We start from the raw sequence: 27,820 nt of genomic DNA, 5'->3' as shown, positions 1-27,820 counted from the left end.
CTGTCATAAATAAAAAATAAAAAAATAAAAAATAAAAAAAAAATCACCATTTTGCAACCTCTAATAAATTAACAGATCTAATAATCAACAGTGCTATTAACATCACAAAAAAGCCAACCAGATACCATGTACCTTCCAAGAGAAGTCAGCACTACTTGTGCTACCAAATCATCTTCATAAGCATCACTACCATCATCATATAATCATAAACTAAATCTAGACCAGCATTGTAGAAATATAACATGAGCCACATATGTAATTTAAAGTTTTCTAGTAATCACATTTTAAAAAAGTAAACAGAAACAGGCAAAATTTTCAGAGTATATTGTATTAACTCAATATAGGTTAACTCAATATATTGTATTAACTCAATATTTCAATATATTCCTATTACCGTTTCAACAAGTAGTCAATGAAAAATTGAGATATTATATATATATATATATGTATTTCTGTACTAATTCTTCAAGATATGGTGTGAATTTTGCACTTAACAGTGTATTTCAATTTGGATTAGTCACATTTTAAGTGCAGAAGAGCAGCAGGTGGCTAATGACTACCATACTGAATAAAAAGCTTTAGATCAAGCTATCAAATCACAGGAAAATATAGGGGATACAGGAACATGCTAAATGATACTGCGGGGAGTCAATTAGCAAAAATCCAGATTCTGGGAAATTCTATAGTGTTAGTCTAGCTTCTTGCTAAATAGACTGCAAAGAAAAGAGAGAAAAAGGGAGAAGCCATTAGATAGAAGCCCTCTAACATGGCTCTTTGGTCTCCAGCGTTGTCTCATGACCCTCTGCCTTGCTCTACTGCTAGGTCTTGACTCTCTGTTCCTCAAATAGAAGATTCTTCCTCTATCACAACGCCTTTGCTGCTTCCTCTGCACCAACCGTATCTCCAAATCAGCCCTGATTCACTCTTCAGATCCTCTTTCCTGGGAAGCCTTTCCTGACCCCTAAATGAGGTTAATATCTTTGTCACAGACTCTCAAGGTAGGGTTCTTTTTCCACAGAGCACTCATTTTGTATGTAATTGCATATTCCTTGAAAATAATCGAATGTCTGCTTCCTCCCCCACAAGACAATAAGCTCCACGAGTGCAAGTACTTTGCCTACTTCTGCTCATTACTGGGCCCCTAGTATTCAGCACAATACCCAACATACACTGGGTGCTATACTATATGTTGGCAAATTGAACTCCAATAAAGAAAATTAAAAGAAAACAATACTCAACATAGTAGGTAGTCAATAAATAAATGTTTTCTAAAAAAAAAAAAAAAGAAAAAAGTAAAAGAAGTTTATAAACATGTTATATCAGAATAATATTTATATTGTCCCTAGGCAACATCTAAAGATGTTAGGCAGGCCAGGACTAAGTATAAAACCCAATGGTGATTCTCAATCTTGGTTGCCCATTAGGTTCCAGGGGAGCTTTTAAGAAACTATTGATGCCCAGGCACCAGAGTTGACTATCAAGTCAGATTCTCCAGTATGTAGAGCCTGGGCATCAGTATTCTTTAAAGCATCCAAGTAAGTCCAATATGCAACAAGGTTGAAAACTACTGCTTTGAATGAATTTCCCATTCAGTCAAGATTTGCCCACCTTGCTCATAAGGCCATCAGAAAAAGCTTTGCCAAATAGCCAGCTAAAAAACCCCAGTTGTAACAAGGTTCAATTTCCCTTTTTGAGCCAAGTAACCATTTCAAAAAGGGAAATGCATTTCTTCTGTCGTGTCCCCTTCATGGCTTCTTCTAGCAGAAACAACTTCCCTTTCTATGCTCACAGGAGCACTATTTAGCATTATTTGCTAAGGAACCTGTTCAAGGCCACAGGAGACTCAGTAGAGGAACCTAACATATTACCCACATCAGACTCCCCTCCAGCCCAGGCCTTTTCACCTCACTGCACTGTAGCACTGCCATACTTACCTGTTTGGTAAATGGGTAGCAGCTGAAGTGAATGTAACTTGATGTCATCAGCTAAGACATATGATGAAATATCAGGAGCAAAACGTCTGTGAGTTTACAAAAAGAAAAGAAAGAAGAGATCTAACTTCTATGTACTTCTAAGCCGGCAAATATATATTAAATGCTGGCGAATGAAAAGCTTTGTAATACTTATAGAGCAGGTGCTGAACGTGGTAATATTTTATTTTTTCATCAGCTAATCCCGTTGACTCCAGTGTAACAGATATCCCAGATTGGCTACTTTTTTCACCAAGAAGTTCCATGGGCTTTTGACAGATAACAAAATCATCTGACTCAAGCTGCAAAGTTTCATTACTGGCGCCTTAAGAAATAAATTTTGAGAAAAGAGTTTAATACCTCCAAGTACTACGTGAATGAAAATTAAGTTTCACAACACCCCTATACAAATTAAATAGACATATAGAAATTTTATTTATTTACACACATAGACATCTCATATATTTGCAAGCCACTATGGTTTTGAAAAGCCTTAGCACTTCCTCATTTATTCCTCACAACCGGTAAAGTACAACAGGATATGATCAACCTAATTTTACACATGAGGAAATTGAAACTCAGAGATGGTATACCTAACCCAAAGTCCATCCAACTTATGAGAACTGGGGCTAGAAACTCCCCTAGCTCTTCTATTATTTCTATTGACAAGTATATGCTGAAACACGTTGACATGTTACAAAATAAGATAGGGGCAGCCAGATCGTAAACCCAGATCTCATGTATCAGGAATAACTGGATCCATAGATTATACACACACACACACACACACACACACACACACACACACACACACACCCTTCAGAGATCGCCAGAAGTAAGAGTTTTCTCTACACCTAAGAAATTAAGTTAAATTTATCATTTACCTTCTGTCTGTTTCATTGGATTGTTGGTCTTATGTGGCTGGTGGCTGGTCTTATGTGGCTCCCCATTTTTAGGGTCTGACTTCAGTTTTAGGATTAAGACTTCTAAGTCCGACATGAGACCAATATAACCAACACAAAAAGAAATTTCAACAGGAATGATATTATTTATGTGTATAATTAAAGAACGTTCAAAGTCCAGTATTGAGAATTCTTCATTAATGATCTGACACTTCAAACTAAATAAGACTAACTTATTGGTACAACCAACAAGAAGGTCTCCTTTCGCTGGGCAACAGGAGATGCACAATGGGGCCTCAGTAAGCGGCATTTCAATAATCGACATCTGGTCCTTGTAGGTGTCATTGAAGGGCGCCTCCACATTATGTCCCACCATCCGGATACACACACGACAGTTTTCGGTCCTTTTACTTCTCCAGTTCACATATGCACGTAGAAATGTTGCTTTGTTTTTCTCTTCAATTGCTGCCAAATAGTCTCCTGAGGAGGAAATAAGATTATACTTAGAATTTGTAATTAGAAACAACCACTTTCTTTGTGCCATAAAAAGGAACTATTAGTGAATCCTCCTGTAAATGGTTAAAGATTGATGAGAACAAAACCCTAATTAATAGGATCTTAGGCATATATATATTCTTCAGGATTTTATTGATTTATTTGACAGAGAGAGAGAGCAAGCACAAGCAGGGGGAAGAGCAGAGGGAAAAGCAGACTCCCTGAGGAGCAGAAAGCCCGAGCAGGACCCCCAATTCCCAGGACCCTGGGATCATGACCTGAATCAAAGGCTCAACAGACTAAGCTCCCAGACACCCCAGATCTTAGGTATATTTTTAACTGACATCAGGCATTTAAGGTTTTGAAATAAATCTTTCCTTATTATGTCTTAAGGTAATCCATTAATAATTTGTGTAGTTTACATAGAAATTGTACATTTTATTCCTTATATTAGCTCTGAGTGTTTCCTGTGGCTCTCAAAGACCCTCTTCCCACAAGTCACACCTTCATGTCAACTCTGAGAAGTAGGATAAAGCTATACATATTAAATAAAACTTAAAGCCAAGTTGATTTTCCCTTGCTGATTTTTTCAAATTATAATTTTATAGTTACTCTCTGTTGTGAGAAATCAAAGCAGTAATGAGATGCAAAATGAAAAGCATTACCTCTTTCCTGCAGTGCAGCCTTTGAGAAGCCAGGGTTAACATAGAGCTCAATATGTGTCCTTATATACCTTTCTCTCATATAAACATAGATCACAGACTAGTGCTTCAATTTTTTCACCAAAATGGAATCGCATGGAATATATTTAACAATCCTCAACTTCTAAAAATTATCAATAAATCTTACCTACCATATCAATACATGGGTATCTAACATTGTCTCATTGAAAACTATCTGATATCCTATGTATGCATGTGCTATAATTTACTCAACAATTCCCCTATTAATATATATTCAAGTTTTTCCAGTTTTCCTGCCACCATACTTCATGCTAACTTCACAAATACGCCTATACCTATATATTTATTTCCTAGGGGTTTGTTTCAATGGCATAGATTCCCAAAAGTGCAAATGTTGGGCTGGTACATTTTAAATCTTGAGATATTGCCAGAGTCTATCACAATTGCATAAGATGAACTCATGTTGCCAGCAGCACTATTTGGACATGCCCATTTCCCCATATCCTCACTGACTCAATGTGATGGGGTTATTATAATGTATATTTTCCAGACCATTTCTAAAGCTGGCCATCTTCTGTGTTTATCAGCCACGTGTGATTTCTCTTCTGCAATTTATCTACTTAATTAGGATGTTTGATTTGTTTTTCTTAATAAGAAATAGCAGCTCTCTGGGTGTAAGCAATATTAATCTTTGGTTGGTCATGAATAGCAAATTGTTTTTGTAGTCTATTCTTTAACATTTGATTTCGCTTATGGCATCTTTTGCCATAGTAAAAGTAATCAGATATGTATGTAGTCGGATATATATCGTTTCCTTCTTGGCCTCTGAATTTCCTAATTTGCACAGTCTCCTATGCCCTCCAAATTACACAAATATACTCTTACGTATTCTATTTTAGTGGCTTTTTAATTTGACCTTTTAATCTTTAGAACTCTGAGAAGGTAAGTCAAGGTTTTTCCAAATGTAGAACCTACTATTTACTAACAATATTTGGTAAATAAGCCCTTTTCCAATGAACTGAAATGGAGATGCTACTGTTAGCATAACGCTTTCCTATATACACATGCATCAAGCAAGCAGCCCCTTTCTGCAAACACTCGCTGGGCTGGCCAAGTCCTCTCCTTGTCCAAAATGAGCCAACCTTCCAGAAAGGCAAGCCTTCTCTTACTACTGGTTCCTCTGATACCACAGAAATGGAGCCTGTTCATTCCCTGGGTGTCTTGGCAGAATGCCTAACTGCACCCTGCAGGCTCCATAAATTTGCTTACTCTGTTCCAAAGAATCAGTTGGATGGAGTTGGGTCAAAAGATGTCTTATCACCTCCATCATCCTAGAATTTCCTCAGTAAATGATTTTTTAAAAAAGATTTTATTTATTCATGAGAGATACAGAGAGAGAGAGAGAGAGAAGCAGAGACACAGGCAGAGGGAGAAGCAGGCTCCATGCAGGGAGCCCGACGTGGGACTCGATCCTGAGACTCCAGGATCACACCCTGGGCCGAAGGCAGATGCTAAACCGCTGAGCCACCCAGGGATCCCCAGTAAATGATTTTTTTTTAATTTTTTTATTGTGGTAAAATATACATCATGCAAAATTTGCCATTTTCACCATTTTTGAGTACACAATTCAATGGTATGTAGTATATTCATGTTGTTGTGCAGTCACCATCATCTCTCTCCAGAGCTTTTTTTATCCTCCTCAAAATTTGGTATCCCTTAAACAGTAACTCCTCATCTTCCCCCCACCCCTAGACTTTGGCAGTGGCCATTCTACTTTCTGTCTCTATGAATTCACCCATTCTAGATACCTCATATAAAGTGAGTCATACAGGAGCATCTAGGTAGCCCAGTCACTTAAGCACTTGCCTTTGGCTCAGGTCATGATCCCAGGGTCCTGGAATCGAGTCCAACATTGGGGTCCCTGCTAGATGGGAGCCTGCTCCTCCCTCCTGCTTGTGCTCTCAAAGAGTAAAATCTTAAAATAAACTGAATCATACAATATTTGTTCTTTTGTGTCTGGCTTATTTCACTTAGCATAATGTCTTCAAGGTTCATTTGTGTTATAACGTGTAAGGATTCCCTTCGCTTTTTAAGGTTGAGTAATATTCAATTTTATGTGTATACCACATTTTATTCATTCATCTGTTTAAGGACATTGAGGTTATTACCATGTCCTGGCTAATACAAATAATGCTGCAACAAACGTGCAGGTACAGATATGCATATGCCACATTTTGTTTATCTTCTCTTCAGTTAGTGGACATTTGGAAGGGCTCTCATTTAAAAATGCTGTGAACACTGATGTACAAACATCTGCACAAGTCCTGGCTTTCAATTACTTTTATATACTTCCAGGAAGTGAAATTGCTGGATCATATGGGAATTAATTTTTTGAGGAACACCACACTTTTCCACAGCAGTTCTACCATTTTACATTCCTGCAGTGCCCAGGGGTTCCAATTTCTCCACATTCTCACAAACATTGGCTGCTTTCTTTCATTTTTAAATAACAGCTATCCTAATGGGTATGAAATGGTAACTCTTTATGGGTTTGATTTGCATTTCCCTAGTGACTAATAATATGAAGCATTTTTTCATGTGCTTGTTGGTCATTTGAAGAAATGCCTATTTGCCCATTTTTTTAAATCCTTTTTTTGTAAAGATTTATTTATTTATTCATGGGAGACACACAGAGAGAGGCAGAGACACAGGCAGAGGGAGAAGCAGGCTCCATGCAAGGAGCCTGATGTGGGGCTGGATCCCGAGTCTCCAGGATCACGCCCTGGGCTGAAGGTGGCGCTAAACCGCTGAGGCACCCGGGCTGCCCCTATTTGCCCATTTTTGAATTGGCTTTTGTCGTTGTTAAATTATAGGAGTTCTTCATATATTCTGGATGTTAATCCCTTATTGGGTATATGCCTTGCAAGTGTTTTCTCCCATACTGTGGATAGCCTTTTCAATCTCATGTTAGTGTCTTAGTGTCTTTTGCAGATGCTTGAAAGTTTTTAACTTTGATGATACCCAATTTACTTTATTCTTTTGTTGCCTGTGCTTTGGTGTCATATTCAAATTAATAAATGAAGTTTAAAACTAAGATTAATTATTAATTGTTAATATCAATGTATTAATTGATCTAAATATTGTTTTTTCATGCATTTATAAACATATACCTATTTCACTGATAAAGTCTATATATCATTTATATATAATCTGCAAACTATAGATAGTGCCCATACTGTCTTGTATGTTGTCAGATTAGTAACTTGTTTTATAAATGATGACCTAGAACTGGCTAAGTGCGATTACCTGACAAGCATTATGATCACAGATTTAGAGTTCTCTCAGTCAATCCTGACAACAAACCTTCAAGATATTATCTCATTCTCCATTTTATAGATCAGGAATCTGAGGTTTAGATAAACTCCGTAACCTGCCTAAGGCAACACAGCCAACAAAAGATAGTGCTGGGACTTAAACCTGGATCTGGTTAACTCAAAAGCCAATGCTCATTCTCCAATTATGCTATTTCTCAAAATGTTAAAAAGGAGATATAAGTCTAGAGGATTCTGTGGAGGTTAATAGCACTTTATCAAAGAAAGACACTAAACTTTTTTAAAAATTTAATTTATTTAAAGAAACAAATAACAAAAAAAAAAAAACAGTTCACCTGTTTCCCCAACCCCCTCTTCCCACCCCTCGCAACCACCAATTAGGTTTTTTTTGTTTCTTATTTTTCAGATTTTAGATTTTACATATAAAAAATAATATGGTATTTGTCTTCCTCTGACTGACTTATAAACATTTTTTTAGGCATTATGTAAAATAATGACCACATATGTGGTCAGGACTTTATTCTACTTACTTTACAACAGCTTCTGTCTTCATTAAGTAAATTAAAAAGTCATTCTTATATTTATTCTTAAGCTGAGATTATTGATTCTTTAAAATAATAAGGTTCCAGGGGTTCCAATTATATAGCAAGATCATAATCCTGGTCAATACTAATACCAGAGTAAGGGAAAGGCTGCTCCTATGACAAAACTGACATCAAAAGGCAGAAATAATATATGATGCATCAAAATATGTTTTATGGCTCTAGAAAAGTTAAGAGATGGTAGGTAGTATTTAGAGGGATGCAGTAGACTCATTTAATACACTTGTGCTAAAGAACAGGCAATGAGGGCCATGTGGTCTTGTTCTCCATGCACCACCAGCTTCAGACACCCCACAAACATATACCCTGCACCAGAGCTCCCCACACAGCACTCAACCCTGGCCACCAAGTCTTTCTCCTTTGAGAGCAATAAACTTTCATGTGTCCTCTTCCTTACTTCACATACAAAGCCTGTATTAAGTTTTCATTATCAATAACAATGTTAGGGACGCCTGTGTGGCTCAGTGGTTTAGTGTCTGCCTTTGGCTCAGGGCGTGATCCTGGGATCCAGGATTGAGTCCTGCATTGGGCTCCCTGCAGAGAGCCTGCTTCTCCCTCTGCCTAGGTCTCTGCCTCTCTCTGTGTGTGTCTCTCATGAATAAATCAATAAAATCTTAAAAAAAAAAAAAAAAAAAGAGTGAAATCTTTTAAAAAATGATGTTAGGACTCTCCGTCCTTCAAAATTTCTACCTACTTTCTCCCTAACAACCCCAAATTTTATAAAACAAGAATAGTAACCTGCTAATTAGATTTTTAAAAATGAAAATATTTTCTACTTGGGTAAGACACCTGCAAAGCACTTATAATAAATATTAAGTGGCTCATATAAGATTCATTCTGTTTCTCACAAAGGAGATTTGCTACAGAGAAAGACACTAGGCACTTAGAACAGAAATCCTCATGTCTAAGTAACTGTAAACGGGGGGAAAGAGACCAAAAGTAAAAAGTTAAGAAGTGGAAGACAAGTTATCTGGGTATCAGGATAGCTGTGAGTCAGCTATGCGTGGATTAATAGAAGCTGTACCCAGGGGTTGAACCAGTCTTTAAGCTGAGGACTGAATGTTACCCTTGAGCCACCTGACCCATGCTAATGACATACCACATGACTCCTGAACTTTCTTTAGGACAGCCAACTGGATTATAAAAAGTCTTTGTTTTTCAAGGCCTCATTCATAAGGTTACCAGGCTACTCACTGCCTACAGCAGCCAGAATGGCACTAGGTCAGTGGTTCTCAACCTTGCCTAATATTAGACTCACCCAGTGCTGGGGCATACCCCGGAAAACTGACAGTTTTCTCTGGTTGTGGTTCCAGGCATCAGCACATTTTCAAGCTTCCCCAGGTGATTCTGAAGCACAAGTAGTGACATTAAGGATCCCAAGAATCACCACTACTGACACAGAAGAAAACTAGAAGTTTACATAATGCCTGGCACTTCCAATTCCAGAATAAATGTCCATTTAGAAGAATGGGGCAGATCATGTAGATATAACTGTCTCTGCCTCTCTCTATCTCATACACACACACACACACACACACACACACACACATATCACACCTTGAGATTGGTGAGGGTTTTTTTTTTTGCCAGTCATTAGAGCTCTTGAAGATAAGAACTTCTATGCTTAAAAGGGGAGTGGGGGACGCCTGGGTGGCTCAGTGGTTGAGAATCTGCCTTGGGCTCAGGTCATGATCCCAGGGTCCTGGGATTGAGTCCTGCATTGGGCTCCTCACAGGGAGCCTGCTTCTCCCTTTGCCTATGTCTCTGCCTCTCTCTCTCTCTTTTTCTCATAAATAAATAAATAAAATCTTTTTAAAAAGGAGGGGGAATGGGATGGGGAAACTACCAACATTGAAAAATGATGGAGAAGCATTTTTACCAAATACCCAAATCACAATCTTTTCCTGAAAAAGAACATACAGATCTAAGGAGTGGTTTTGAACATTATCTGTGAACCAATGAGGGCTTCTGTTGATATCTTCACTAGTCAAAAAAAAAACAAAAAAAAACCAAACCCAGCATAGTAAGTTGTTCATAAAGCAAAGATATCCAATATGTAGGTCTAAGTGCTTTCTTCTCTTACTATTAAAGTAAATAGTACGGTTTTCATTTTTAGAAATACTTATCTCTACTTGACAAAATGCATAGTCAGATACTAGGTATGATAGCCCCCTGGTTTCTTACAGATCCACAAAATCCCAATGTCTAGAAATAATTGATCTAGTATCTCAACTTTAAAAACAAACAAACAAAAAAGAGATCCAGAAGTTTCTATTAACTCTCCCCCAATCAGTAGCAGACAGAGTAGGAATGAGAAAGAGATCTCCAATCCTCCAAGTTAATGCTCTCCGCCTCATTAGCAAGCTCCTGAGTCATGGGCTTTTCTACCATTAATTCTGCAGTTTATAAATAAAAATTAAAAAAAAAAAAAAGGAAAAAAAAAAAAAAAAGGGATCCCTGGGTGGCGCAGCAGTTTAGCGCCTGCCTTTGGCCCAGGGCGATCCTGGAGACCCGGGATCGAATCCCACGTCGGGCTCCCGGTGCATGGAGCCTGCTTCTCCCTCTGCCTGTGTCTCTGCCTCTCTCTCTCTCCTGTGTGACTATCATAAATAAATAAAAATTCAAAAAAAATACTGCAGTTTATACCTTCACACTCCTCCTGAGAAGCAGGAATCAAACTTTAAGTGCATGATTAGGCAGTTCAAAGAAGCCTGCGGTAAATTCCCCTGTAATCCTAAGTACCATTTATTTTTAAATGTTGGATTTTTATAAAACAGAGATATAGTGGGGGATGCCTGGGTGGCTCAGCGGTTGAGCATCTGCCTTCAACTCAGGTTATGACCTTGGGGTCCTGGGATCGAGTCCCGCATCGGGCTCCCTGCGAGGAGCCTGCTTCTCCCTCTGCGTCTCTCTGCCTCTTTCTCTTTCTGTTTCTCATGAATAAATAAATAAAATCTTTTTTAAAAAGGAGGGGGAAACTCCTTTTTTTAAATGGGATGGGGAAACTACCAACATTGAAAAATGATGGAGAAGCATTTTTACCAAATACCCAAATCACAATCTTTTGCTGAAAGAGAACACACAGTCTTCTGTACTGTACCTCTCTCCTAAGTACCTCCTAGGCGCTGCTTCACATTTCGGTGGGAAAAGGGTAGTGGGGCAGCCCCGGTGGCTCAGCGGTTTAGCACCTGCCTGCAGCCCAGGGCGTGACCCTGGAGTCCCAGGATCGAGTCCCACATCGGGCTCCCTGCATGGAGCCTGCTTCTCCCTCCTCCTGTGTCCCTGCCTCTCTCTCTCTGTCTCTGTGTGTGTGTGTGCGTGCCTCTCATGAATAAATAAAATCTTAAAAAAAAATAAAGAAAAAAGGGTAGTGGACGCCGCTAGCTGTTTTGAGCGGGGGAGGGTGGTGGTTACGACTTGAGCTCCGCTTGCATAGATTCAAACACCAGCATGTAACGTGAACTTGCAAAAACCCACAAGAAGCGGGTAAAAGGTATAGACGGAAAAGGACTGGCTACGAGTCCGCGTCACTGCTGACGCTGCGAGCATCTGGGGGTTTCGGATACTCTTCGCCCTTCCTTTGCACATGTTTGAGATCTTTTTTTTTTTTTTTTTTTTTTTTAATCCTTTTGAGTCGGGTGTTTTGGGTATCGCTCGTTCAACCACAGGCCTTTCTGGTGAGCGAGCGAGGTACGAGAGAGTGAGCCGGCGCGCACCTGCGGTTGCCACGGCAACGACACCGCGCCGGGCTCCCCCGGGCCTCCCCGGCCAGGCCCCGCGGGACCGGCCGGCGGGCTCCGGGAAGTCTCTTCCCCCGCACCCGGGGGGCCGCCGGCGACGCCCGGTGCTCGGGGACGGCGGCCCAGGCCCGGCGGCCCTGCTGCTACTCACCGGCCTCGCTGTAGGCCAGGCACAGCACCCTGCCCAGCGTGGAGAAGGCGCACCTCGGCTGGCACAGCTCCTGCCCGGCCACGGCGAACGCCTCCACCTTGCAGCCCGCCGCCACGAACAGCGCGTCGCGCCCTCCGCCGCAGAAGCGCTCGGGCTCCAGCTTGCAGGGCACCACCTGCTGAGACCCGAACGGGTGCAGGTTGTACAGCTGCACCATCCCGGCCGCCCGCCGGCCCGCTCCGGCCGGGAGACCCCGCGCCCCCGCGCCCCCGCGCCGGCGGCGGAGGCTGGACCACTTCCGCCCGCAGCTGCCCCGGGCCGGGTCACGTGAGCGCCGCTCGGGCCGCCTGCGTCTCCCCTTCTTAAAGGGGCTGCTACGCGGCGAGGCGGGGGTCGGTGCGCCTGCGCGCCGCGGGCTGCCCGGCCGGGGGGGGGGGGCGCCCCGCCCCGCCCCGCCCCGCCCCCGCCCCGCCCCGCCCCGCCCCGCCCCGCGGTCGCTGCGCGCACCTGCCGTCCTTGGCGTTACCGCTTTGGGCTAGACCAGGTGATTTTTGTTTTGTTTTGTTTTGTTTAATTTTTATTTATTTATTCATGAGAAACAGAGAGAGAGGCACAGGCAGAGGGAGAAGCAGGCTCCGTGCAGGGAGCCCGATGCGGGATTCGATCCCGCGACCCCGGGGTCACGCCCTGCGCTGAACGCGGCGCTAAACCGCTGCCTCCCCGCACGGGCTGCCCTAGATGAGATGTTTTAGGGCCTCGGATACGTCTCAGCATTTGATTATCTACTGTCTTGTGCCACTGTGTACTTGCTTCAGGGGCATCACTTCCGTCTCCCCGATGGCCCGGGAGCTCCTGGAGGATAGGGCTGTGAGCCCTGCAGTGCAGTGCACAGGGCTCGACTGCGGCCTAACACACTGGGGAGTTGTTCCAAAATATCGGAAATCCTAGAATGCTCTCATTGGAAAGAACACACCTGGATTGTGCTTAGCAAAAAAAATAATAATAATAATAAAATAGATTTAAAAAAAAATACGTGTGTGTGTGTATGTTTGCTGAAGAACCGTGGACATCGCCTAGTGAACTCCACCAGTATTTGACCAAAGATTTGTTTTGAGCCCCAGAGGATGGAATGACTAGGGGTGAAATCCACTAGATCCCAGTCCAGTGCTCCTAAGACTACTCTTAACCTGTATCCTGTACCTATTCCTGATATCTCAACGCTGGAGCTCATGGTCGCAATCCCAATTAAAACAAAAACAGAACGCCCCTCTAGATGAAGTGAGCATTAGAGCTACTCTTTACGGTTTATCCTGAAAATAATATATGTAAGTATGGGATTGAGAAATGCTCTTATTTTTGGTGTTCCTTTATGATGTAGGGACAAAACTAAAAAAGCAAATTTTCCTTTGGTCCCTTTCCGGTTGTCAGCCTCATGAATCCTTTCTTCGAAGAATTTACAAATTAGGTGCAGTGGGATTGAGGTTAAACCTACCTCCATTTCCTGTGCCATCTAGATGAATAAAGTACTCCCCTTGGTAGTATCTTACTGTCCTTCACCTAACCCAACCAATAGGGACTTGTGGGAAAACAACCAGGTACCAAACTAAGTGAGGCCAACAACTGGACAAGGAAGTTGCTCTGGTCACCTGAAAACTCATAGAAGGCTCTTAAAGAAAACAGCCTAACGACTGCATACAATTAGCTCATTCCGATACAACACTCACAAACACCCCTTTCTCCACAAATATATGCCATATTGTCCTTTTGTTATTTCCTCCTTAAAGACTGAAAATTACAATTTCAGTACTAAGTTAAAATTTCAAAACTAAAATAACAATTTAATTGTTTAATTTTTTTTAATTTTAATTTTAATGTAATTTCACCTACATTTAAAATGTCTATTTTGGAGAAAGAAGTGATGTTTGCTCAGAGCCCGGAATTCTAATCCCTTCTAGACGTAGCCACTTCTCCCTAAAATAAGCACCTGGTTTCTTTAAGATTCTTAGGGAATAGACATGCTAACCAAGGGAAGGTGGGGGATGCGTCTGGTTTCCATGGATATCAGTAGCTATAAAGGGGTGCTGTCTGCTTATATTCCTGTTACAAATGCAGGGGCAGCAGTAGGCACACCATAATTTCCTTATAAGAGGCTGTGTTAGTCTGCTAGGGTAGCCATAATAAAATAGCAGAGACTGGATAACTTAAAGAGAGGATTTTTTTTTTAATTTTTATTTTTTTACAGTTCCGGAGGTCAGAAATGCAAGATCAAGGTGTCTACAGTTCTAGTTTTCCCTAAGGCCTCTTTCCTTGGCTTGTGGATAGCCACTGTCATACTCCATTTGAGCTATTATAACAAAATATCACAGACTAGGTAGCTATAAGACATTGGGAATGCTAAAATCAAGGTACCAGCATATAGTAGCTAAGAGTCCTCTTTGAGGGTGTAGACTGCTGACTTCCTGCTGTGTTTGCACTTGCTAGAAAGGGCTAGGGAGCTCTGTGAGATCTCTTATGTAAGAGCACTAATCCCATGCGTGAGGGCTTACCCTCATGACTTAATCACTTCCCAAAGGCCTTAAGTTTTAACACAATTACATTGGGCATTAAGATTCTAATATGTGCTCAGCGGCATTAGTCGTTAGGGAAATGCAAGTCAAAACTACCATTAGAGATCACTATACATTTATTGTGATAAAGAAACTTTAAAACACTGATCATAACAAATGTTGATGAGGGTCTGGAGCAATCAATGTGGGTGTCGAATGGTATAACAACTTTTGAAACAGTTTGGCAGTCTCTCAGAAAAGTTAAACATACACCGACTGTATGGTCCAACCATTCTGCACCTAGGAATCTACCCAAGAGAACTGAGGCATGTATCCTTAAAAGGACTTGTATGCACAGTCTCATTGCCATGAGAATAACATATACTATATGTGAACTAATTGAATTTTAAAAAGTTAATAAAATATATATATAAGCCAAAAAAACTTTAAAATATGATGTGGACGGCAGCCCCGGTGGCTCAGCGGTTTAGCACTGCCTTCAACCCAGGGTCTGATTCTGGAGTCCCGGGATCAAGTCCCATGTCAGGTTCCCTGCGTGGAGCCTGCTTCTCCCTCTGCCTGTGTCTCTGCCTCTCTCTCTCTCTCTCTCTCTCTCTCTCTCTCTCTCTCTCTCTGTGACTATCATAAATAAATTTAAAAAATTAAAAAAAATAAAAATAAAAATATGATGTGGATTGGAGTTCAATGGTAAATAATGTCTAAGATATTTGCTATGTTCAGGAAAATATTTTAAAATTCTAAATGCTTTTTACTTTTTTTCTTAATAAGGGAAAGAGAAACAGTGTCACGTTCATACTCGAAACATTCCAGTGGCTTTCCATCATCTTCAGATCAAAACTAAAATTTCTTGGCTTGGCCTGCAAGACCGTATATTATCTGGTCAACCTCATTATCTCTCTCCAATCTCAATTCCTTCCAGTCTCTTTCATTGTGCCACAGACAGAGAAGCCCTCTCTATGTTCTCTAAACATCCCCTGCTCATTCTCTTAGGATTTTAGCACTTGCTGTTTCCTGTGGCTAGAATTTATTCCCCCATCTTCCCATGACTATCTTATTTCTTTTTTAGGTCCTCTCTAATATTACTGCCTGACAGTATTTGTACATTCCAGACCATGTAGACTCACTTTTCTTCTTTATGGGTTTGCTGAAAGCAAGAGTAATAATCACAAACGTAACTCTAGAAAACATATTATGTTTTTCAATTTATTTTGTTTTAGAGGGGGAGAGACCAAGCAAGCGCATGCCAGAGAGGATAGAGGGAGGGACAGAGGGAAAGAGAGGATCTTCTGACTCAGGTCTAGATCTCATGACTCTGAGATCATGACCTGAGCCAAAATAAAGAGTTGGACGCTTAGCTGCCTGAACCACTCAGGCACCCCTAGAAGATACGTTATTTTCATAGAACCATTGTTATTAATAAGAATTTTAGATGCCTCAAGCAAAAATGGGTTCCAGCTGCAGAGCTCTCTTGGAAGACTGCCAGGACCTTGCTGGGAATCCCTCACTGTGATATGCAAAGCTACAGTATTCAGAGACTGTTACTCAGACAATAAAGTGACACAAAGATCATAATTGCTTACTCAAGTGAGTCCTACTACTTTTAGTGTTTAGATCAGTTTGCTGGCTTCTATAAAAATGTAGAGTTGCTCTCAAAATCACTCCATGAACTTCATTTATTGATCAACCCGTACTTGTGCTATGCGTGCCCCTTCCATTTGGTAGTATCCCATCATTTGTTAATAGACTGGGAAGGGAGAGTGAAATTGGATTGGCTGTCCTTCAGCCTGCAGAGAAGTTGGGATCGGTTTCTACATTTGCAGGACTGGTGAATATAACAGCTAGAGACAAACATCAAGGCATCACACAGACCAGTAGGAATACAAAGCAGTACCTCCTTGCACTATTTTCACTTTTGCGTCCTTCCCACATAATATACAATCTTTTTAATTCTCTGCTGTAGCAGAGAGCTGGTCTCCCTCTTTGACCTCCATGACTTTTCTCCTTTTTCTGGTAACACTCCTAGGCTCAGCACAGAGTAGAGTGTGCAACTTAGATGGGAATAACCACAACAGGTTCTCATCTGATTTCTTCTAAGTCCCAATTCCGTACTGAAAAAAACTTACAGGGTCCTTCACGTTGTTTTGCTTAAACGAGACATTTCTTTCTTTTTTAAAAAAGATTTTATTTATTTATTCATGAGAGACACACAGAGAGGTAGAAGGAGGCCCCATGCAGGAAGCCTGATGTGGGGACTTGGTCCCAGGACTCTAGGATCACGCCCTGAGCCAAAGGCAGATGCTCAACCACTGAACCACCCAGGCGTTCCTAAACGGGATAATTCCAAGAGTTATTTTATTCATTCAATCAAAAAATATAGAAGTCAAAACCTACTGGTCGTGTTTTTAAAACATGAAAAGTCCAGAACATCTTAGAGAATCTTCAATCAGGAAACACGTATCTAAAGGAACAAAATATCCCAGCTCAGAATTTCTTACTGATATATCACCTCATGTCTTTTTCGCAGTTTTTTACTTAAAGAGACCAACTTATTAGGGCAAAGGCAGGGTGGGCAAGTCATTCTAGAAGTTTAAAATACTAGATGTTATTAAAGCAGAATTTATGGATTTCTATAGCAACCCAAAATATATTGATATCCAGAGCTTGTCATGGGCTTTAAAGAAAGAGTGAATGATACTTCATTTAAAATGTCAGGTAGCAACTGCATGTATGTCCAAGTTGCCACCAAAACCAACATTTACTTCCATTTTCCTAACGTCATGTACGGCCACAAGAGGATATTCACATGGGCCTTTTGATTTGTTTACCCCAATGCCTTCAATGAAGCCCAGCCAGGCCAGTGTTATCCTATCCTTCCCTTTGGCAGCTCCCATCCCTGCCCACTCTTGGCCTTGGGATTCCTTCTCCCACAGGGCTACTCCTAAAATCGATCTGCAGGTACTCTGAATTTTGAATAATTTTGCTCCTAACTAAAGTTAGGAAAACGAGACAAACAGGTAGTAACCATAAATAACAAAATGTGTAAATTTGAAAGGTTATAGATTCTCACATAGTTCTCAGAATAGTCCTGTGGGCTAGAGGTCCCAATTTCTTTAAAGAAAGTACATTTCTACTTATACCCAACGCACACACAAACACACATTTCCAACCCTACCTTTTCACCCAATAAAGCAGAGCTTCTGGAATAAAGGCCTCCTTTGTTCAAAGGGACAGTTTACATTTCTGGTGACTCCCAGACTGGATTTTGCCTGGCTCACTCAGTTTCTCTCTTATTCAAGAGTAGCCCTTTCTGGAATTTCCTTATATGGAATGATTCCTAGCTTGAAAGAATTGGTAGAAAATAAATAAATAAATAAATAAATAAATAAATAAATAAATAAATAAATAAATAAATAAATTGGTGGCATCCTCTACTGAGCTAGGTTATCTGAAATTGTATGAAAACTGTTTCCTAAATAATCACAGAGCTCTCAGATTCAAACATGGTAAGTACATATTCCCTTTTTCCCACACTGGCAGACATATATAAATGTGCTATACCTAGTATAAATATATCTATTTCATGAGTTAACATTATTTTTCTATGAACTATGAATTAACAGAATTTTCTATGAAGTATTTGTATTAATTTTTCAGGAAGATATACCTGTTAAACACATAAACTTACAATTACTGGCTTTGCACTGCTTTTGTCACGAGAGTCTAATTCTCTACCTTTTCAGAAAGAGTTATGCTAGACAATAATTTTATGGTAAAAACTAGGTTGTTGACAAAATATTTTAAGTGACCATTTTCTTATTTCTGGGCCAGACAAGTCCTAATCAAGGTAAAATATAAACAGGATATCTGATTATTTTTATTTTTATTTTTTTTAATTTTTTTTTATTTATTTATGATAGTCACACACACACACAGAGAGAGAGAGAGAGAGAAGCAGAGACACAGGCAGAGGGGGAAGCAGGCTCCATGCACCGGGAGCCTGACGTGGGATTCAATCCCAGGTCTCCAGGATTGCGCCCTGGGCCAAAGGCAGGCGCCAAACCGCTGCGCCACCCAGGGATCCCCTCTTAAATCCCATTATACAAAATCATAAGAGACTTTCCATTTGTTACATATTTCTTAACCCAAACAGACACTTCACACTAAAACAGTGGTTCACAAAGGTGACTACACATCAGATATGCCTAGGGGGCTTGTTAAGACACTTTGCTGTGCCTCCACTTTGCAATTTAGGAAGTCTACAGTAGAATCAAAGAAATTGCATTTCCAACAAATGCCTAGGCAATTTTAATGCTACTGATCTCCAGACCAAACTTTGAGAACCATTCAGTAAACCATTTGGCTTCATGAATCTGAATCTTATTACAACCAAAAATTATTTACAGTGGTTCTAAGTTTCCATATGTATAATGTATTGCCAATCACAATACCGATCATTTTGACATTAAAATAAATCAATCCGGGCACCTGGGTTGGCTTAGTGATTGAGCATCTGCCTTCAGCTCAGGTCGTGATTCCCCCGGGTCCTGGGATCGAGTCCCCCATCGGGCTCCCTGCAGGGAGCCTGCTTCTCCCTCTGCCTGTGTCTCTGCCTCTCTCCATGTCTCTCATGAATAAATAAATAAAATCTTTAAAAAAAATAAGAGCACCTGATAATTCTTTGCTACTCCTACATACAAGCCAAGGTGCTGAGTGAAGTAAGTGTGAAACACAGCTTTCTCCTTAGCTGGGGACATACGGTACGTACTAAGCTGAAGCCAAAGGGAAATCCCATATAATGGCGCTTCAGAATTCCTTCCTGGTGGAGTTATGTTGGGAAAACCACCTCTTCACTCAGGTTCAGACTAAGGGAATTTGGACCTGTTCTATAATATTAATGATATCTTTAACAGAGGAAACTTCTTCCCCCTCCTTCCCCTTTTTCATTTGTTTTTCTCCTTCCTGCCTTCCTTCCTTCCTTTTTCTTTTTCTTTCTCTTTTTCTTCTCTTTCTTTCTTTCTTTTTTTCTTTTATTTTATTTTCTTTTTTTTTCTTTTCTTTCTTTCTCCCCCTTTCCCCTCTTTTTAATAAATACTTATTGGGATAAGACAGATAGCAAAGCCCTGAGTAAAGTCAGGGCAAACAGCCTGAAACAAAGCCAAACAGCTGAACAAGTTACTTTTACCTAATCAACCCGATTTCTTCAACTGCAACACTGTTATTGTAAGCCTCATATAAGATAATACACATGAGTTTTAATGAAGGGCCTGTCACGTGGTGAGAAAGTGTTATATCCTTGTATCTCCCCAGAGTACACAGTGTTATGTAGTGCTAGAAATTTGAGTAATTTGAAAATGAACAATGGCCAGAAATATGGGCCTTGGAGATGAGAGTAGAGAATGAAGGAGAGATGAAAATGGTTGTGAACACTAATGGAGGGAACATAGACCAAGTAGGGAAAAAAGGAAAACGATTCACTATTCGTGGATTAGGAAGTAGAATAGCATGGAGATTAAGTTTGTGCTCTTGCAGACAGACTATCTGGATTTGAACCCTGGCTTTACAATTTACTATCGTCTTGTGTGATCCTGGACAAATTACTTAACTATTCTGTGACTCAGTTTCCTCATGTATAAGATGGAAATAATGATAGCTTCTAGCCTTTTATTCTCAAGATTAAATGAACTAGGGCTAGGGATGCCTGGGTGCCTCAGTGATTGAGTGTCTGCCTTCTGCTCAGGGTGTGATCCCAGAGTCTGGGGATCCAGTACCCCATCGGGCTCCCTGCGAGGAGTCTGCTTCTCCCTCTGCCTATGTCTTTGCTCCCCTCTCTCTCTCTGTCTCTCATGAATAAATAAAATCTTTAAAAAAAGATTAAATGAACTAAAACCTATTAAGGGTAAGACATGCTTGGCACATTATAAAAGCTTCATAAGTGAAAGCCGCTATTACTATTAATTTTCAACCTAATTCCCTGGATCACCCCAGGAAAGCTCTTGTTCTTGGGAATACTAAATAGCACAGAGAAGCTGGCACTGTTTCTAGTTGGAGCTGCATCAAGTGGATCCCTGAAATTGCTTCCTTGAGGACTCCTGTTTTTCTCCTATAAAGTTGATAACATACTGAGATCAGGTTCACACTCCTTTCTTAAAACTGAGCAGGAGACTTAAGGCTGCGGTTCCCAAATTTCACACACATTAGAATCCCCACACTACATCCCTTATCTGTGAAATTAGAATGTTAGGAGACAGGGCCTATGAGTCTGTATTTTTTAGGGATTCCAATTTGAAACAAAGTTGGGAATCTCTGGCTTAACGGACTGGTTTTACTTCTGAGTTTAGGGTGCTAAATAAATTGATGCCTTTATCTGGGACCTTGTTTCATTGTTCTAAGCAAGGTGTGTGAAAACTGTGACAACCATAACAGGGCTGTTCATGTTGTAAACGAAATTGCTCATCAGACAGTCAATAATGCCCTCTGGTGGTGTGTTTAGAGCCTAACATAATCTACTTTTCTTGGGATAAGCGTGCTTTTAACACAGGGAAAGGTGGGCAGTGAAGACTATTCCACCACACCCCTGTGCCCCTCTACCACATACACGTATATCTAGAAAGGCAAATGTAGATCTAGAGAATAAGCTAACCAAGAGCACACAAGAATCATTAATAGCTGTGGAATTGAAATGTAATTGGTCCTCCAGTTTCCCTTCCTCTCAAGGGCATCCTCCCTGAGTGGCCTCATCTTCACAGCTTCCCAGCGTGAACACCACCAGTATGCATCAATAGCTTCTGGATCCTATTTCTAGCTCCTAAGCATTATCTTGATCCCTTCAACTGCCATCCACAGTCACATAACCGATCCGAGCCAGAAGTACCTGGAGAGGAGTAATTATCTCTTTCCTCCATGGCTTAGGGTTTTATTTCTTCTGTAGGGTAGAAGGCAAAGATTGCACTGCTGACTAGGAAAGTCTGACTGACTGGGCCTTCTGATTAAAGGTAATAACTGCCACCATTTTACAAATGAGAATAAGGCCTAAAGAAAGGTATTGCCATCATCAGTAGGAAATGAGTCATTTTTTTTAAAGGTCTTATTTATGCATTTGACACAGAGAGAGTGAGCACAAGCAGGGGGGGTGGCAGGCAGAGGCAGAGGGAGAAGCAGACTCCCCTCGGAGCAGGGAGCCCAATGCAGAGCTGGATCCCAGAACCCTAAGATAATAACCTGAGCCAAAAGCAGACGCTTAACCGACGGAGCCACCCAGGCACCCCAGAGATGATTCATCTTAATATGCCTCTTCTCTCTGTTCTGAATCCAAGGGGCTTCATATATCAAGTGGGGAAACTGAAGCCCAAGTACAGAAGTGTTCTCTCTAGGCACACATCCGAAAGCCCTTGGCTAACCTAGAGCCTCAGCCTAATGGGGCACTAGAGATGTGATATGCTCAATAGGAGATAGCAATGAAGGATGCCACAATATCAGCAAAAAAATAAGGGACTGTAGGGTCTGAAAGAAAATAGGATATCAGTGTTAGAGTAGAGGCTGAAGATTTAGGGACGGGGGGGGGGGCAGAGAGTAGGGGTAGGGGGATCCTTGAGCACAGAATGACAGAGTTGAGTCTCTGAAGCAGAAATGGAGTGGAACTGAGGATCAGGAGCAAGGGAGGAGGGAGGTCTGGGGTCTCGGTTAGGCAGTTTCCCTGGAGACTGAGGCTGAGAACAGCCAGCGGCTCCACTGCCCCCACCAAGCCTTCTGCAGCAGACGCCTGGGGCACCGCAGCGACACTCCCAGGACGCGGGGTTTCTGGGAACCAAGACACCATCCCGGCCAGCGTGACGTGGACAAGACCCATGGGGTCCTCAGCCACCTGCAGTTGCTGGACACAAAGCGGGCTCCGGCGCAGCGGTCTCCCCGCCCCTTCCACTCCTTCCAAAATCTCGATTTCTTGGAACTTCTGGCCTAACGAACTGTGACAAGTCTCAAGGAGGCTTCGCTGACGCCATCCCGGGGAAGCTAGGGATTGCCTAGGCTCCCGCGGCAGCAGGAAACGTGCCGGTTAATCTCGCCTTTTGCATTCTGATGCAAGAGAAGCTTCCAGCTCTGACGGAAACCTTGCAGGAGGTCTCCGGGACCTTGAGCCCTGGATAACGAGGATGCAGTTCCAGGAGGATTCTGGGATTCGTAGTTTTTTGAGGGGGTCTCCAACCGCGCAGGCCCAACTCCGCATGCGCATCGCGCCCCGGAGCCCGGCGCTTGTTCTCGCGCGAGGTTGGCACGTGCAGGTGGCACCTGGGGCTTGGGTCGGAGCAGCTCGAAGGCGGGCAGGTGCGGCTGCCGCACGTGCCTCTGCTTCTTCATCGAGCCTCTAGCTCACCTTCCTACTGGGGAGGATTTATTCATCGCGGAGCTCTCAATCTGGAAGGGGCTAACAAGCAAACTGACAAGTGGCAGGAGTAGAAGGGCAGGTGTTGTCATTGCTGTGCGGAGCAGAAAGAAGCGAGTAGGGGAGAAAGGTTTCCCAGAGCGACTAAAGTTGGAGCTGAAACGCGAGGGACTGAGTGCCCAGGAGGAGCTGGCCGAGAGGTATGCTCAGGGCCAAGGCTTCCAGTAGACCCCCAGGTGACTGGGGAGCCTGGGAGGCTCAGTCGGTTAAGCATCAACCTTGGGCTCAGGTTATGACCCCAGGGTCCTAGGATCCAGCCCCTCCCTCAGTGGGCTTCCTGCTCCCGGGAGCGCCTTCTCCCTCTCCTCCCTACCTGTACTCTTTTGCTCTCTCTCTCTCTGTCTCTCTCTCAAATAAATAAAGGAAATATTAAACAAAACAAAACAAAACAAAACAAAAAAAACAAGTATAACGTGGTTTTAGTTTTCTGCTCCCCCCTGAAATTTTTACCCTTTTTTAAATAAACTTAATTTCTCAAGTACTTCCTAAAATGCCCAGTTTTAGTAAAACAAGTAAATTTTTATGTTTTTACCCAAGTTTAGGCTGTTAGTGTGATGCCACCTATAGCTGTTTTGTGCACTTTTTTTTTTTTTACTGTTTATTTTTGTGTGACTTTTATTGTCTTGGTGTATATTTTCAGTTGTTAGCTTAAGTTGTATGATATGAGGGAGAACATGACACTAATCTTGGAATCAGGAAATGAGCATTTAGACTACAAGCCTTTGGGATAATTAATCCTCAGTTATGAAGAATGATATGTTATTTATTGTGTTTGTTTGGGACTTTGAACTATCTCAAGGATAGAAATCTAAAGCAATAATATTTGTAATGATTCCCTAGCTCTATAAATAAGAATATTTTATAGTGATGCCTGGGTGGCTCAGCGGTTGAGCGTCTGCCTTTGGCTCAGGGCATGATCCCTGGTCTGGGGGGATAAATAAATAAAATCTTTTTAAAAAAGAGAATATTTTATAAATATGTTGAAGGAGGAAATGGATTAACAACATCTGGTTTTACACTAATAGTACAGTAAGATTTTTAGGTTGATGTGGGCTTTTACTGTTTGGTTAGTGGGTTTTTTGTTTTGTTTTGTTTTTTGGGTAGTGTTTAATGTGGATGGGGTAAGAATAAATCTTTTGGGGTACAGGTCAATTATGAGGGGTTAAAGAGACCTGTGATGCTCTCTTAGTTTTGTTTTTTGAAAGATTTTATTTATTTACTTATTCATGAGACACACACACACACACACACACACACACACAGAGGCAGAGACATGGGCAGAGGGAGAAGAAGGCTCCATGCAGGGAGCCTGACATGGGACTCGATTCCAGGACTCCTGGGCCGAAGGCAGGAGCCAAACCACTGAGCCACCCATGGATCTCCTAGTCTCTTAGTTTTGTTTTGGATTTGTGTTTGTTTTGCTTTCTATTGCTCTCATTTTACAGACAATCCCTGACTTAACAATAGTTTGACTTAATTTTTTCTCTTTACTGTGGTGCAAAAGTAGTATACATTCAGTAGAAACTGCCCTCAAATTTTGGATTTGGATCTTTTTCTGGGCTACTGATAGGCAGTATGATACCCTTTCATGATACTGGGCAGCAGCAGAGTGGCAGTGAGCTGCAGCTCCCAATCAGCCAGGAGGCCACAACGATAATCAACTGATAAATTTACAACCATTGTGTTTTTCACTTTCAGTACAGTATTCAATAAATTACACGAGATAATCCACACTTCAGGGTAAAATAGGCTTTGTGTTAGATGATGCTGTCCTACTGTAGGTTAACAAATCTGAGCATGTTTAAGGTAGACTAGGCTAAGTGATGACATTCTGTGGATTAAGTGTATTTTATTTTTAAGATTTTATTTATTCATTCATAAGAGACACAGAGAGAGAAGCAGAGACACAGGCAGAGGGAGAAGCAGGCTCCATGCAGGGAGCCCGATGCAGGACTCCATCCCTGGGACTCCGGGATCAATGCCCTGAGCCAAAGGCAGACACTCAACCGCTGAGCCACCCAGGTGTTCCAGATTAAGTGTATTAAATGCATTTTCAATTTAAGATACTTTCAACGTAGGATGAGTTTATCAGGACATAATTCCATAATAAGATGAGGAAGATCTGTAGTTTGTTTTGGGCAGAGACAACTTCCAGTAAGGAAGATTCTTGCAAAGTGTGGCATTGATGGCAAGGAACTCCTGAGGTGGGTGGTGGATAGCAGGACAATCTCTTGGCTAATTAACACCAACAAAAAACATGTCAAATCTTAGTGTTTAGGAAGATATTTACTACCTTGGTATTTTGGTAGTCCACCTCAAATTCTATGTTAAATTGGTATTGAGAAATACAGAACTGCATTCTTTTGGGATTTACTTGGATAAGATTTTCATTTCTCTGTTTTATACAATCTCATTAGACATTCTTTTTTTTTTTTTTCAAGATTTATTTATTTATTTATTCATGAGAGACACACACAGAGAGAGAGGCAGAGACACAGGAGAGGGAGAAGCAGGCTCCATGCAGGGAGCCCGATGTGGGACTCCATCCCGGGTCTCCAGGATCATGCCCTGGGCTGAAGGTGGCGTTAAACCACTGAGCCACCCAGGGATCCCCTCATTAGACATTCTTTTACCCAAAACAAGCACTTCATCATATTTTAAATGGGCTGCTTCTCTGACTTGGTGTTTTTTTTTTTCTCCAGCTATAAAGACTCCTCTGCAACACACTCATTGAGATTGTCATTCCCCAGGGCACCTGGATGGCTCTGTTGGTTAAACATCTAGCTCAAGTCATGATCTGAGGGTCCTGGGGTTGAGCCCTGTGTTGGGTTCTGTGGGTTCAGTGGTTGGCCTGAGGATTCTCTCTCTCGCCCTCTGCTCCTCCCCCCACCCTTACTTTTGTGCATGTGCTCTCATTAAAATAAATCTTTTTTTAAAAATTATCATTTTTGTTATTTTTCTCTAGCTTAGCTTCTTCCTAGTTCATGAAGCCTCTGAACACCCTTTCCTAGTCCCCAGTATTTTTTATCACTATTATCCACTTTGTTAATCTCCCTTGTAGTTTAGTGATTTGTATCTCATTTTGTGTACTTTGTGTACTTTGCTGGTTTATAAACTCATGCAAGACATGCAGTATTTTTTGCGTGTATTTAGAGACCATATATTATTTTTTATTTTATTTTATTTTTTTTAAGTAGATTGCACACCCAGTGTGGAGCCCAATGCAGGGCTTGAACTCATGACCCTGAGATCAAGACCTGTGCTGAGATCAAGTCAGATGCTTAACCAATTGAGCCATCCCTGTCTTTTATTCCTTTTTAAAAAAAAAAAAAATTATTTGAGAGATAGAGAGAGAGAGAGAGATAGAGCACAAGCGGAGGTGGGGGGTGACAGGGGGGAGCAGCAGAGGGAGAGGAAGAAGGAAGCTCCCAGTCAAGAAGGGAGCCTAAAGGAGGGCTAGATCCCAGGACCCCAGGATCATGACCTGAGACAAAGGCAGATGCTTAAGTGACTGAGCCACTCTGGCGCCCTTCCCTCCCCCGCCACCGTCTTTTATTTTTAATAGTCATTTACTATTCATTTTTATATGTGTATATACAAATGTCTAACGCATAAATCTCTGTAATTCCCAGCCTGAGGCCAGGAACCGCTGGCAAATTATCCACCTATTTTTGATGTAAAAAAAAAAAGTGTAAACATATCTCCTCAAATAAAAAAGTGTAGATTTGAAAAAGCTATTAAAAATTATTTTTACTCAAAATATATAATTTCAAGTTTGTTAAAAGCTAATTATAAACTCTTGATTAAAAACCTGAATAAAGTTTAAGCCACTCTTTCAATAACAAAGGGATTCTTCGGAATCCCTTGATTAAAAACCTGAATAAGGTTTTAGGCAATCTTTCAATAACAAAAGGATTCTTGGGAAAAGCTTGAGAACTATTCTACTTAGTACTTAGTTAAAAAAAAAAAAAAAAAAATTTAGAGGAACCCAAAAGGGATTTTGGGAGAAAGCCTCCCAATCTGGTAGCAGTCGTTTAGCTCAAAGGTCAGCCAAAGTGGGTGCTTACAAGTACGTCCTGGGGCTGTGGAGGAAGAAGCAGTCTGATGTAATGGGGTTTATTCTCAGAGTACACTGCTGGCCTGTCTGCCAACTCTCTATGCTCCCCAGGATACCCTGCCCAATCTAGCCTGATAAAGTGCACAGATTGGGTTAGAAGGCCAGGCAAATTTATGTCATATATCAGATTCATGTGCACTGCGGCAACTGCAAATGCCCAATTCCTAAGGGTGTTATATATGGCAAGATTGTTCATCATGGTGTTAACCAGCTAAAGTTGACCCCAAGCCTTCAGTCTTGCCTAGGAGGGAGCTGGATTCTACTGTGGGCCTCTGAAAGTCCTGAATTCTTACTGGGTTAGTGAAGATTCCACATACAAATTCTTTGAGGTTATCCTCATTGATCCATTACACAAGGCTATCAGAAAAAAATCCTGATACCCAGTGGATCACCAAACCAGCCCATAAGCACAGGAAGATTTGAGAACTGAAATCTACAGGCCCCAAGAGGCTTGGCCCTGGAAAAGGTCGTTAAGTTCCACACCAAGCAGCTTGGAGAAGACGCAGTACTCTCCAGCTCCGTGTTACTGCTAATATAAGTAATGTTTGCAAAATTCTTGCTAATAGATAATTTACAACAGTCAAAAAAAAATTTTTTTAGTATATGTGTAAGTTTGCCCCTTCTTTCCAAAATTCAAATATTCCTTTAGGAGGGAAACTAAATGGGGAAAAATTAGAGAGGAAGACAAATCATGAGACTCTGGACTCTGGGAAACAAAGGGTTGCAGAAGGGGAGGTGGTAGGATGGGGTAACTGGGTGATGGGCATTAAGGAAGGCACATGATGAGAAGAGCATTGGGTATTGTACTCTATGTTGGCAAATTG

The 27,820-nt window shown here is 41.5% G+C and overlaps 1 protein-coding gene and 1 pseudogene across 4 annotated transcripts in view; one reads left to right on the top strand and one right to left on the bottom strand.

The window, feature by feature from the left end:
* HPS3 (HPS3 biogenesis of lysosomal organelles complex 2 subunit 1) overlaps window positions 1-12,213 on the bottom strand; it is a 43,520-nt gene extending 31,307 nt beyond the window's left edge. For all 4 annotated transcript variants that reach the window (XR_008663902.1, XR_008663903.1, XM_055320948.1 and 1 more), the window contains exons 1-4: window positions 11,876-12,213; window positions 2,855-3,352; window positions 2,124-2,295; window positions 1,935-2,020 (exon numbers count right to left, since the gene is read on the bottom strand). Coding sequence is in view for 2 of the 4 variants with exons in the window: in XM_055320948.1 (XP_055176923.1) it covers window positions 1,935-2,020; window positions 2,124-2,295; window positions 2,855-3,352; window positions 11,876-12,092 (973 nt within the window). In the remaining 2 variants the exon portion in view is untranslated. The remainder of the gene's footprint in view (window positions 1-1,934; window positions 2,021-2,123; window positions 2,296-2,854; window positions 3,353-11,875) is intronic.
* Window positions 12,214-22,589: 10,376 nt separating this feature from the next.
* On the top strand, window positions 22,590-27,419 carry LOC129506971 (60S ribosomal protein L15-like; annotated as a pseudogene).
* Window positions 27,420-27,820: the final 401 nt, after the last annotated feature.

This window comes from Nyctereutes procyonoides, unplaced genomic scaffold (genome assembly GCF_905146905.1).
Source record: "Nyctereutes procyonoides isolate TBG_1078 unplaced genomic scaffold, NYPRO_anot_genome, whole genome shotgun sequence".
NCBI lineage: Eukaryota > Metazoa > Chordata > Mammalia > Carnivora > Canidae > Nyctereutes > Nyctereutes procyonoides.
This window is presented reverse-complemented; position numbering and strand designations above follow the sequence as displayed.